The 13,460-nt window shown below is 34.2% G+C and overlaps 1 protein-coding gene across 1 annotated transcript; it reads right to left on the minus strand.

Moving 5' to 3' along the window:
• Window positions 1-7,704: 7,704 nt before the first annotated feature.
• LOC134856692 (uncharacterized) lies at window positions 7,705-12,673 on the minus strand. The gene is made up of 4 exons (XM_063872963.1): window positions 12,394-12,673; window positions 11,437-11,695; window positions 10,438-10,678; window positions 7,705-8,144 (listed from the first exon to the last, which is right to left on the minus strand). Exons 1-4 carry the CDS (start codon window positions 12,669-12,671, stop codon window positions 7,939-7,941), a joined length of 984 nt encoding a protein of 327 aa, XP_063729033.1. The 5' UTR covers window positions 12,672-12,673; the 3' UTR covers window positions 7,705-7,938.
• Window positions 12,674-13,460: the final 787 nt, after the last annotated feature.

Consider the following 13,460-nt stretch of genomic DNA (forward strand, 5'->3'; position numbering starts at 1 on the left):
GAAGCACTAGAGTGGGACCCGCTTCACATAGAAGCAAAAAGGATCCTTCACGAAACTTTGACCTATCTGGCTATACGCTTAAACGAAATTAGACTGTTCGCTCATCAGACTGACGAGGAGTTATATTTGTCAATTTTGCCAAAGATTACCTAGCCAAAATCGAGTTGTAACATTGTCGTGGAATATTGCGTATATTAAGAAAATAGTTTTTTATTGAATTTTTGTTCAATTGTGTTGGAGGGGTCTCAATAAACCTCAAGAGTACCTAGTGTGAAATACAAGAGTCCAAAGTTATTATTATAGGTTTGTGACCATTGGATAAAACATTAAAAAAACAGGTTGGGTCAACCAAGCTTTAATTTAAGTATGCGAAAATGCGGGGTTGCTTTTATATATTTACTTTATTGAAGGATTGCTCTAAGTTAGGAAATGCGGGACCCTTCACTCCGATTGAAATTTTAGTGACCCCTCTATCACAATAGTACCAAGTTTTTAAATTTATATATTCATTTTTTTCTTCGTTTTCGTTTTGAGTGAAAAGGACGGAACTAAAATGATAATCTGATTGCAAGCTTATACACAGAGGCTAAGCTTTGCTTCGCAAACACTAGCGATAACATGACAAAAAGTAGCTCTATAAAATGCAATAACAAAACGTAGAAATAAGCCTCGAATTAGTAAAACTTCGGATACGACTCGGATTCGAACCTTCGCACTACAATGACCATATATTATGAATCTAACTCATTAACCGCTCAGCCACGGACGCCCAATTTCTGAAAAACACTAGCCACAAATAAAGCAGAGAACACATGCTATCCAATTTCCAGTGCTATACAGTTAAACTTCAATTCAAATCATATCACGCCTTAAATTTTTTTTAATTGATACGTCATTCGACGCTATCTGACGTCCATGTTTTTAACAACACTCAGAAATTTTGTGGATAATAACCTAATTGAGTGAGAAAAGTTGCCTTAATATTGTCATTATAATACATTGTTGTTGCAAGTTTAGACCATGAAATTGATAAAATTGTCGCTAAATAATCACTTCTTTCAGTAAAAACAATGCAGTAAAAATCATTATAATCAATTATATTCCTCTTAAAATCCATTATAATTTTTTTCAAAACAGCTTCTGTAGAACTCGCCTGGTAGAAATCTAGACTAAGCCACCTCTCCCTTCAAATTCAACCCCCACTCGTTTTCAACGGGGGCTATTTTCATGATGGAGGGACCAATCCGAATCGTTAGTCGTTTCTATTCACTGATAATTTTGCACAAAATCGAAGTCGAAAAAAGCATTAACTGATTTAACAGCAAGTTTTGCTGTACAATTTGCACAAATATATCGAGTAAATCAATGGGTTTTTTCAAATTTTTTGAAATCGGCGTCCTTTAAGTAATAAGTTTTTACATTTCCATTTTAGATCAGATACTATTTGAAAATTCATTTTTCTGATTACTTTGCAGTCGGTCAATTTTAGTTTTGATGGCCTGAATTTCTTTGCCTTAATTAAAACTTTCGCGATTTTATTGAGAATTTTGATTTTGAATACTCAATTCTGATTGGCTGAAACGAACTGAAAAAAAAAAATTCCAGCAATCAGTCCTTCCATCATGAGGGACGCCACAATATTCAACATTTCAACATCCCACCCCGCGTTCAACTCACTCACCCCCTGTTCAACCACCCCAACACAACGTTCAACATTCCCCATATTCAACGCGCTCTACTCCACAAACACACCTTCCCCGTTCAATCACCCCTCCCTTTCTTCAACGTTCAACGACGAACCTCTTCCCCCACGTTCAGTACCCAGCCCCTGTTCAACCACCCCTCACCCCAACGTTCAACATTCTTCCCCCACGTTCAACCGCCACCACCCCTTCTCCTATATTCGACCTTTAATCACCCCGTTCAACCACTCCCTTCTTTTATGTTCATCTACAACAACACTCCCTCTCATATGAGCTTCAGTTAGGGGGAGAAGTAAATGCGTGGGAGGACATAATTTAGCAGTGGGGTAAAAGAAGGTCAATTGAAAAGGTATCTCGAGAGAATAAGACAACAATTAATTTTATATAAGCCTTAAGCAAATCTCAATTAAACGAACAAATGTAGAAAAATTTTTCGAGCTGGGACTTTCTCAATTAATGGGATCTCCGCAGAACAATGATTTAGAAAGATTTTCTTTTCAAAATGTGCGTTACTTTTTTTCCACATGCCGGAGCAAGTGATTTGTAAACGGGAACTATACTTTTTTCCCCCAAGAACAACTTCACTCACAATTGAACTCGCATTATTATTGAACCTTAACAACTTCTAAGAGAGAATTTTTTATTATGTGCGTTATTTTTTAACACCTTGCGAGAGCAAGTAATTTGTAAACGGGAACTAGACTTTTCCCATAAACAATTTTGCTCACAATTATGTAGAAATTGAATTTATTTTTTGTTGAACTTTAGCAACGTGTAAGTTCCTTACCATGTGGTCTAGAGGTAACGCGGTCATCTTTTCACCCTAAGGTCTGGGGTTCGAGTCCTGGTCGGAACTTGTTTGTTTCAGTTTGTATGAAATTGACTTTTTTCGGTAAAAATGTCGGACTTTCTTTTGTCTGCTCAAATTTAGTCCGCTTAGTAGCCATATCGAGAATTTTATGTACTGTAAGCAAGTTTCATTGTAGTTACAAGTGCTCTTCATTGTAGTTTCAGGAGGGACTTAAAACGTGGTTCCGTTGCTTATGATTTCTTTCGAATTCTTATGTTTTTTTTAATTGATTTGTTCTATCGCAAGTGGTGCGAAGCTCTGCTTCCCCTCAGTGTGTAAACTTAAAAAATCTATAATTTTTTAAAATAATTTTTCAAACCTTACTAAAGAAGAAACTCTTTGCCTTTACAATTTTGGTGCAAACCAACTTATGAATAGACCATAATATTAATAAAAACTTGCAAATGCACTTTTTTGCCAGACTTAATTTTTAAAACATTTGGTTATGACAGCTTTTTTTTGCCTTTCTGAGAAAATCTGAAAATATTCTTTAACTACATTCCTTCATTGTTCCACTCCACCTTTGTGCCTCAATAGTTAAGAAACTGTATTTAATTGTTCTTTTTCACACAAAAATGTTTCATCCGTGTTCCGACACAAGACTTAAATTCCTTGTTTAACAAAACCACAAAATTTTTCAGAGGTTGTTGTTCTCATGCATCATAAACACGCTTAAAAAGCCCTCTGAACAATGCAAGGAGATAGTTGCTTCGCAAGGAGCACAAAAATTAGTTTGAATTATGTTTGAAAACAGTTAAAAAAAAGACGAAGGAAAAACCTCTCAGATGTCAAATGGTTAACATTTTCCTGTAATCAGTTTGACAAATTTTGAAAATCCGGATGAAGTTTTTTTGAGATACTTTAACCTGCGTGGCCACGCAATTGTGTTGATTTTGCAATAAAACTAGATGCACAGTTTGTTTGAAATGCAATTAATATATTCGAATGCAATTAATATATTCGACATCAACAAAATTCATAATAACAGGTTTTAATGGAGAATAATCAATTATAGCCATTTTAAGCCCACTTGACCTTTTAAAGCTCAAGCTATAAAAGTTTTCAAACACTAAATGTTCAAAAAAATCAATAGAATTGTAAAGTCAAGGAGCACCTAAAACCCTTCATTTTGAAAAAAATTACCAGGTAACAGAAAAAATGCAAAAATTTTTTTTAAAACACAAGTACAACCTAACTAATGGAAAACAATTTATCGCATTTCAAAGAAACCGTGCGTTTGCCTAACCACGTAAAATAAGGTATCTCAAGAAAAAAACGTATGTCACGGTAAAAGCTCAAAAGCTATTCATTCGACGTCTCAGAGGTTTCTTCTTTTAAAGTTTTTATTAATTTTATGATCTATTCGTACATTGGTTTGCACCGAAATTTTAATGGAAAGATTTACTTCTTTGATAAGGTTTGGAAAAAGGCAAGAAAAGTTTTTTAAGGTGAACGAGATCTTGGCACCACAGTTTGCTCAGAGAAAAAAAATCCTACTGCTCGTAACTAAATACAGCTCAAAAAAGTAATGCAGCTTCAAATACGTCAAAACATAGATACAAAAAAGATAAATACAAAAATCGGTTTGAAAATAAAAAACTGATACTACGCACCCGGATTTCGAACCAACAGTCACCATTTTTCACCACTAATAGCTATGGCCTCTTTCGATAAACTACTTTCGCGTTTATTTTATTCTTAGGGATCAGTTAGCAGATTAATGCATAAACTTCGCGCAATCCGTGCACTAAATTATGCGGCTTCCGTTAAAACAAGTGCACTGACTATATAATACTACGCTCACTTAGGTAAGAAAAAATTCTTTACTGCCGTTTACAACATCCAGGAATTGAACCGCAAAAAATCTAAAATCTACAAAGTACAGTTTGAATATACCTTTGAGAAAAAGAGCACTTTGAATAAGCCTTTTCAGTTTTTTTTAACTGACACAATTCCATAAAGCAGATGAAACAATGATGGTAAATTTAGATGAAGATATCATTAGTTTATCAATTATATTAACTATTAACACGAACAATTAGTCATTACTCATGACACCAGAACGTGAACAGAGCTGAGGAGAGACAAAAGAAAAAAATGACTCACGCTGACCAATCGGGTGTTTCGTCGCCGTTTAAACCAAAGAAAGATCGAACTTACACACTATTTTCCAATTAAAATTAATGAATAAAAGGTATAAATGGGAAAAACACATATTTTAGAATTTCATGCTGAATATCTGGTATTAATATGCTATCAATTTTTTCGAGAACATTGAGTCCTAACACAGTTTAAAATTTTGAACACATTTGTAATATCACAGAAAGATGGATACCAGACATATCTAACATTTTAATGCTATAATAACCAGCAGAATTAGCTTTAAGCCAATAAAACAACTGAGTAAATATAAAAAAACAGCATTGATTAGCATTGAACAATATTTTAAAAAGACCCTGCAGTTTTGAGCAATTTTAATTTTCCTAAATTTTTATAAAATTATTACACTATTGTATCTTCCCTCCCTAACTTCATTGTGTCAAAACTTTAAGCATTTTTGATTTTCTTTTTTGCGTTAAAATTTTTATGTAACTTCATATTTCCTAATTTTGTGCTAGAATTTTAAAGCAAGTTAAATAGATCTTTTTTTAAGAATAAATGCGTGTTATTCAAGAAACATTTCAGTAAACGAACTCAAGTAAATAGAACAAAAATCCTTACTAATTTTTGAAAAATCTGAACTTTCAAGTTTTAAAGCAAAAACTTCAAGAACAATTTATGGTAGACGCTTTTTTGATAAAATTATTCCAATATGAATAAACTGGGTCAAAATGCAACCTGTAAATTCCGCTGGAAATCAAAAAATTTAATCCCTCTTTTGATAAGCCGTTCACAATTTTTCAGCAGATGAAATTAAATTGAACCCAAAAAGTGCAAATATATCTAAGTGCATTCAATATTTCATTGATATGTATGAATGCAAATCCGTAGTTATTAGAGCATTTCGAGACTTTTTCCTGAAAAGAAAAAGAAAAAATAACAGGGACCTTTATAAGAGTCATCACTGAGTTCATTGACTCTTAATAACTTCTCGGCGCTTTAGCATAAAAACAAAAATTCTTATGCAGAGGTTGAGCTGCCCTTGGCAAATACAGCCGAAAAACGGCAAACGGAGCTTTATTATTTGAGGAAAACATAAAATGATCAAAAACCTTGAACCTAGCCAACTGACAGTTGGAAAACAGTAATGAACGCAAGTAAACAGAAAAAAACTGAAATTGTTGAAAAAACTTTGAAATTTCAAAGAAAAAAAAAGATTTCCTTTGAGCTATTTGAAATTGTAGAAAAATTAACGACTGGCCCTTTTTTGATTACCATAACCCAACTTAAGAAAAGTGGATCAATAGATAAAATTTTTATTCCGCTGGAAATCTAAGAATTAAATTCCTCTTTCGAAACTAGAAATTGTTCACGATTTTTTGCGCCATTTCTGCGTTCATAGTTGGAGAGTGCTATTTTCGTAACTATCAGCAGATGAAATTCAATTGAACTAAAAAAAAACAAATATACCTAAGTGCATTCATAAATCTTTCATCTAGCTGCATTTGGTCGATCGAATTAATTCATATCAAACAAGCTATTAAGAAAAATAAAACGAGGTTTTAGACATTGACAACGAAATAAGACTAGATTAATTGAGCTGAATTTACTGATCAAAGTTATGCAACATGCCTTGAAAAATAACAAAAAAACCTTGAATAATAAAACTTATGCTATGTGTCAGACTCAATCCTCCGACCAGAAAAGTTGGTATCTCGTGTTTTCGTGCCTGCGCCGCAAGCACTTAAATATAGTTAACACTAGCCACTTATAATGCAGCTACAGATGCTAATTATTTCAATTTTATGCAACAAAAGTTTCCTACGTGCAGCATTGAAACTCGTAGATTCATGTCATTCTAACTATGCCACAACCTGAACAACCAGCCCCAGACAATCAGCTAAACAATCAGCACTAAACATCAGTCGCTGTCGCTAAACAATCAGCGCTAAACCTCCGCCCAGAGTCTCACGTTAATCCAACTATGCCTAAGCAATCAGCAAACTCTAATGCTACAGAACATGATTATAGCAAAAAAGCCATCAAATGGTCATTTTTATTTGTGAATTCTATTGGAAAAAAAATAAATAAATTATTTAACAACGCTCGCTAGCTCGCATGGGTAAAAACAGAAGCGAAGTTGCACTTCGCATACACAAGCAAAAATATGACCGACAACGCTACTGGGAAAAACTGAATGAGTAAAACTTTAAGTCTACAAAATTTCTTAAGTGACGCACGTCAATTATTAGTCTACATAATTGCTAAGTGACGCAAGCCAATTAAGACGCATTAGCAGTACCAGTCAATTTGAAAAGAAATTTACCAACTAACATGCCTCAATAGAGCGGACGCATTCTAACTAGTATACGAATAAGTTCATTTCAAACATGCGACCCTACTGAGGTTCCAAATCTCTTATTTTGCTACTGGTCTCCTTCCCTACCTCTACGCTACAGAATCATAACACCTTGAGGCTTAAGTGCTATTTGTAATACAATAGTGTGTGTTAATATCCTTAGCATTTGCTGTACCTAATCGCTGGTTATTGATCTTATGCATATACTGCAATAAAAGGGCATTTTCAAAAAGAGCACTAATATTTGCGACTTGGGTTGGAAAAAAGTGAGTTCGCAATATCACACAAGCTTTGCTTGTGTAAAAACAGGCGATGGAATCATTTTTGAAAAATGGACTAAAAACGAGTTTTTCTCAACATTTTTTATATCAGATAACATCAATCCTTCAGACAGTTTAATACATCGGGCTCTCATTACTTCCTTGTTGCTAAAACAGAGTTAAACCGTAGTAAGAAAATGAAAATCGCAGGAAAAAATCTCAACTTCAAAATTGCTTAAACAGAAAAAAAATCATAGAAAGCATCATAGCCAAAAAAAGTTTCGACAATTGAAATTTCTGAAGCAGAACGTTTTCAATTTGCAACAATTGCGGTTCATTGCCGGACTTGAACCCCTAGATTTTGTCGTCTCAAGCCTGTGTGTCAACAATAATAGGGCCAGGGTACTTTAAGGTAATAACTCGTACAAAAACTTAATTTTCAAAATAAATTACAAGAAATAGACACTATTTGAGAAAAAATACAAATGCAAAACTAAAGTGGCAACATTCTGCCCACCTCGTAGAGGCATTAAAAACAAGCAAACTTCAATATGCTTACATTCTAGTTAACTAAAACACATCAGTGGAAAAAAGTTTATCTTATTTGTTTTCTAGTAAGTCCAGTATTCAAGGTTTTCCAAGATATCAGCCTGCTGCAACTAACAACTACATATGCGAAGAATCATACGCCCAAATTACACTAGAAGAATCCTGGATATTTCCACTCGATGTGATTATAGGCTGACCGTCGCCGCCCAATATTGAGTTGCTTTGTATATCTAATCTGGTAGATTCAGCTATGGGTTGTTGCTGTTGGCCGTCTAACGATAAGACGCCATTTGATGAATTGCTCTGCTGAATTGGTATTAAAGCTAAAGCAAAATTAAGTTCAACTAATAATTAGCAAAGTAGTTCCAATTTGACCGAGAAAGATCTGATATTTTGGAAAAGATTGGGGAATGATTTTCAAAACTTAGCCACTAACACAAAAAATAATTGAGACAAATTATGAAAACCTACAAAAAGATTTATATTGAAAATCTATCTTCACGCATGTCGGTTTGAAAAAACTATTATGATTGACACCCAGAAAATTAACTTCATTTGAGAAAGCAGCTAAACATGACTTCCAACAGTGACTTTTAAAATCAAACCGCCTGAGCAAAGTTCGGTCAGCAAAAAAATGAATTAAAAAAACGGCTTAACTATCAACCCCCTGGATAATTATATGGATAACTATAGTTCAAATTAGTTTTTTAAATTTTCGGTTTCATCGAAAAAAATACATCACCAGAAATCTCTACCAGTGCAAAAAGATTTTGATGATTCACAATTTGTTGATAGAAAAAGCCCGATTTGAGCAAAATCCATTACTTTGCACGTAAAAATCAAGAGCTATTTCCATTTATTTTCGAAGAGACTTCGTTTAGCTCCATTTTAAAATCAAATTTGAAAGTCAAGCTCCAAATAAATCGGAAAACAAACGAAACAAGGATAGCCGGTTTCTGTGCAAGTAGCACAGAATGTTCCCACCATAGTCTTTAAAAAACTACGGTTGAGAAAGAAAGGATCTGACGTAAAAATATAATTTAGGCATATTAGACAGTCATAGTAACACAGACAAAACGGATAAAAATTTTTGTAGAAAAACGATTACAAAAACTTTTTAAAAAATTGAACTTTTTGAAGTTTTTCTTTTCCAAAATGAAGCTTAAAAAACTCCAAAAACTAGTTTTACTTGCTTAAAACTAAGTTTTAAGGTCTTAGATTAGGCATAATTAAGCTGTTGTAATCCTGCTCGCTTGCTTTATTCGCTCGAATTAAGAGGAAAACAAAAAATTTCAAACCGGTTTTTCTCGACACTGGGAATTTTTTAATGTGGTTCGAACCACGACTGAAAGGGCTTTAATATGACATATCACTCAACCCAGTCCGATGATTAATTGTGGTACCTAATTTTGCGTGGAAAACAAAAACAAAAAAAATTAAAACACACCCGAATACAAAGTTCCTCCCCATTTTCGAAGGTCGGATTAATAAATCGGAAATGTCACCTAGTATGTTCTAATTAAACTCATAATGTATCGACTTGTTTATGATTTTTTCATATTGTGTTTTTTACTCAACAAAGTAATTCACTCGACAAAATTTTTGTTCCGACCATTGAAGTTTTTTTAGTTTTTTCTTTTGTTTGTTTTCGACGCAAAATCAGGGTACCACAAAAAATCATCAGACTGGGTTGAGTGATATATCATATTAAAGCCCTTTCAGTCATGATTTGAACCACATTAAAAAAAAATTCAAAAAAATTCTAGCGTCGAGAAAAACCGATTTGAAATTTTTGATTATTTAGCTTAAATTAGCTTATTTATGCTTAATTTAAGCCTTGAAAATTTATTTTTATTCAAGCAATGTTAATTTTTGGAATTTTTAGCTCCCAATTAGGTATCAAAAAGATTTCAGAAACAAAATTTGCAAAATTTATAAAAACTTTTTTGAAAATTAAAAACATTTTTTTTTCGTTTTTCTGCAAAAACTGTTTTTTCTATATGTCTGTTTTAGCATGACAGTCAAATATTGCTAAGTTCTAGTTTTTTGCTCAGATCCTGTCATCTCTCCACGCAGAAAAAACGACATTAATTTGAAGAAAAAAAAAACTTTTTTCGTACTTTTAAGACTATGGTATGGTCGGAAGTTCTGTGCTACTTGCACAGTAACCGGCTACCCTTGCTGATTTTTAAGCTATTTCTAGCGCAAGCTAAATTTTGTGAAATAATTCATCTCGAAACACATGGCACAAGAAAGAACTTAATTGAAAAACAGTAAAATATAGCTGGGGTATACTTCGATTTGTTAACTATTTAATTCACACTCTCCAATATTCTGATAGAAAAATATGCCAAGTGACCGGCTTTTGAAATAAACAAAAGACAGGAGATTTTTGATAAAATTTCCTCGTTTTAATCGGATTTATGCATTGCAATGAATTCATTTACCTTCAAAAATGTAATTCAACTAAATCGCACTTAATTCATGATGATTTGCAATCCGCAAAACCAAATTTGCAATTTATAGACACCGGAAATGTGGCTTCGTTATATAACACGAACCTTCGCTTACGCTCTGCTGATTCAAATTCAACTATCATGTTCAAAAGATTCTCACTAAAAATTGTGTTATTTGAAGTGCCGTCATCTTCTACACTGACTGAGGACACGACTTGCCCGTTGGAATCAAACCCACTGGCGTTTCCAGTTAGTGTCACTGGCATGAGTTGCTGCTGGCCTCCTTGTGTAGTTGTCAGTAAAGAGATACTCTGCTGTTGGTTGAGGTGGGAAGAGGAGGAGGTTGTGTTTGAGGCATGGTAGGATACTGGAGAAACGGCTAGCTTCTCTCCTTTGATGGACTGAACAGATTTGGAAGGATTATTTTACCAATAATATTTGCACTCAAATTAGATTGTTGAATTATTTTTACTTGGTATGGAACCTATGTGTCAATTATATCAATATTCTGTTCACACAGGATCCTATTTTTTTAAATTTAAGTTGCTGGAAAAAAATTAGCCGATAGAGCAAATAAGCCTAGAGAAATTAAACTTATCATATTCATTGCCATACTAACTTGACAACTCTTCATCAATCATTACAACTTGAAATACATTGCCAAATTCTGGAAAATATTTCCACAAGATAACTTGAAAAAAGCTATTCTGGTGAATTATTACGATAAGACTGAAATATATCGATAAGACTACCTTATCCTTCCTCGATAATTATTACAAATAGTTTGTATCTTTTTTAGCATAAATTTGGCTGGGGCTAGTCATCTTATGCACGGAGGACCAAATTCCGAAGACTTTCAACAAATCAACATTCTTTAAAATGTCTGCTTTTCAGGCCTGTTTATTTGAATAATTGCAGGGTGGCTACTTTACAGAGAATAAAATAGTTACCTCTCTTTTCGCGAGAAAACATAACAAAAAGTGAATTTTAGATACCAGTGTCTAAATAACAGACTTTTAGATACCAGTGTCTAAATAATACCGATCCTCAAGTAGCACCCTGAATAATTGTGAGTTTCAAAACTAAAGTTTTCTCCTTTTGCTCGTTATGACATTCACAAATTACGACAGAAGAGATCCACAGGTAGTGCTGTACAAACCTCTCTGTACTTCTGCAGGTATATCCTCAGTGGTTCCACATAACTATCGAATCCCAGCTGCTGCATGGCGTATATGAGGTCTTCTCCGTTGATTGTCTTGCGCTTCTCATGCGCACATTTCTCACTGGCCTCACTGGTGATGAAAGATATGAACTCGGAGACGCACTCTTGTACACACTCCTTGGCGTCCTTCGCTATCTTACCGCTCTTAGGAACTGCACTCTTCATTATACGTGCAACATTTGCAATAGGAAGAAACCTGAAAACAACACTGGTTCAGTTGAAGGAAGAATTTTCAACCGACCAGGATAACAGCTAAGTAGCACGAGCATTACTATTCTTTGTCAAACTGCAAGTCATACTTACCTATGTAATATTCCGGCAACTTAATTAATTTTAATCACGAAGAAGAATCAACATTAATTAAAACTTTCATCAGGTTTCGGCATGTAAAATAAATAATATCAATATTACTAAATTCGAATTATTACAGCCAGAACTGCTGCCTGAATTTTCTGTATGTCGCTTGTGCTGGAGTTGCATCTCGGTCGAAAAAAGTCGTGTTGTCGTTGTCGAAACTTTTCATATCCATTGTCTCAAAATGAACCAGCAAAGCTAGATTAACACGAAGGACTACATGATAGGGCAAAATCACATAAAAGCCGAACATTCCGTTACAGATTACGATGAAATAATTAGAAGAAACTAGGTACTGTTGAACCAGGAAATCACTTAATACAATTCTACAAAATAACAAATCAATTTATTGCCAGGGATGCACCAAAGCGATTTCAAATGCAACCTTGAAAGGATCTACTTAACAACCCCCCTTTTACTTAAGATTTTTAAAATTTCATTAATTAACATAATAACGCAGTTGCCTGCTTGATATCCTTGTTTGAGTATTTTAACTAAGTTGCTAATGGCTGTTATCTAAATGTGTTATATATTCAACACCTGTCCTGTTCCCTGAGTGGTTCCGGGGTGTCTTGTGGTTCAGTCTTGAGGTATCCTAAGGGCGGAGTGTCATTGGATGAGGAGCTGTTGAGGATCTGTTGCATGAAGGATGTCGAGGACACTGAGCAGTTCTGCACATTAACTTGGGTGGGGCAGGGTGAGGAAGAGGGAGAGACTCTCTGCTGTGCATTGTGGATCAAAGTAGCACCAACGCCTCCGCCCGATGAAAACGACTGCTGCTGTGATAGGGCACCGCCATCACCACCAGCTATATTCATATCTACCTGCAAAGTCCAAGATCTTACTATTCTTTTAGTAAGATTGTTTAGCCTCCGATTAAAAAGTATGCACAGTGTTTTGGTCACTTTTTAGAGCTAACAAGTTGGTTTAACCTCAGTACGTATCATGGAAGGTCATTTTTTGAATATTTGAAGTTTTTAATTATCAAATGTCGCTAAAGAACTCCAAAAACCAATTTTAATTGAGTAAAATTAAGTTTTCACGGGCTAAAATAAGCAAAAATATGCTATTGTAAGCCTGCCAGCTTGCATTAATAAATTTTTAAAAAGTTTTGATTACCAAAATGGCGCTAAAAACTCCAAAAACTAACTTTGCTCGACTTACATTGAGCTTTCATAAGCTATTGTTAGAATGCACGCTGATCATATTAGCTCGAAATTAGACCACAAATCAATAAATTTAAACCGGTTTTCTCAACACTGGGAAAACGTTTTGAAAATTAATGATGTCGTTCGAATCACGACTGAAGGGCTTTAATATGATATGTAACTTGACCCATTCCAATGATTAATTGTGGTACCTGATTTTGCGTGGAAAACAAAAAAAAATAAAAAACTACAACACTCGAATACAAAGTTCCTACGCATTTTTCAAATAGTCGGAACAATACCGCAAACTATATTGTATGTTAATTATGATAATCTGGAAAAAAAATAAGCAATGGATGCGGACTTTAATGGAGATTTTAAAAAGGGGTGTAATCAAGTTTGTATCTTGGGAAAACAGAAAACCTGCCGAAGGCCAAAATGAACTAATAGGCTCCCACT

The sequence above is a fragment of the Symsagittifera roscoffensis genome, chromosome 1 (genome assembly GCF_963678635.1).
Source record: "Symsagittifera roscoffensis chromosome 1, txSymRosc1.1, whole genome shotgun sequence".
Lineage (NCBI taxonomy): Eukaryota > Metazoa > Xenacoelomorpha > Acoela > Convolutidae > Symsagittifera > Symsagittifera roscoffensis.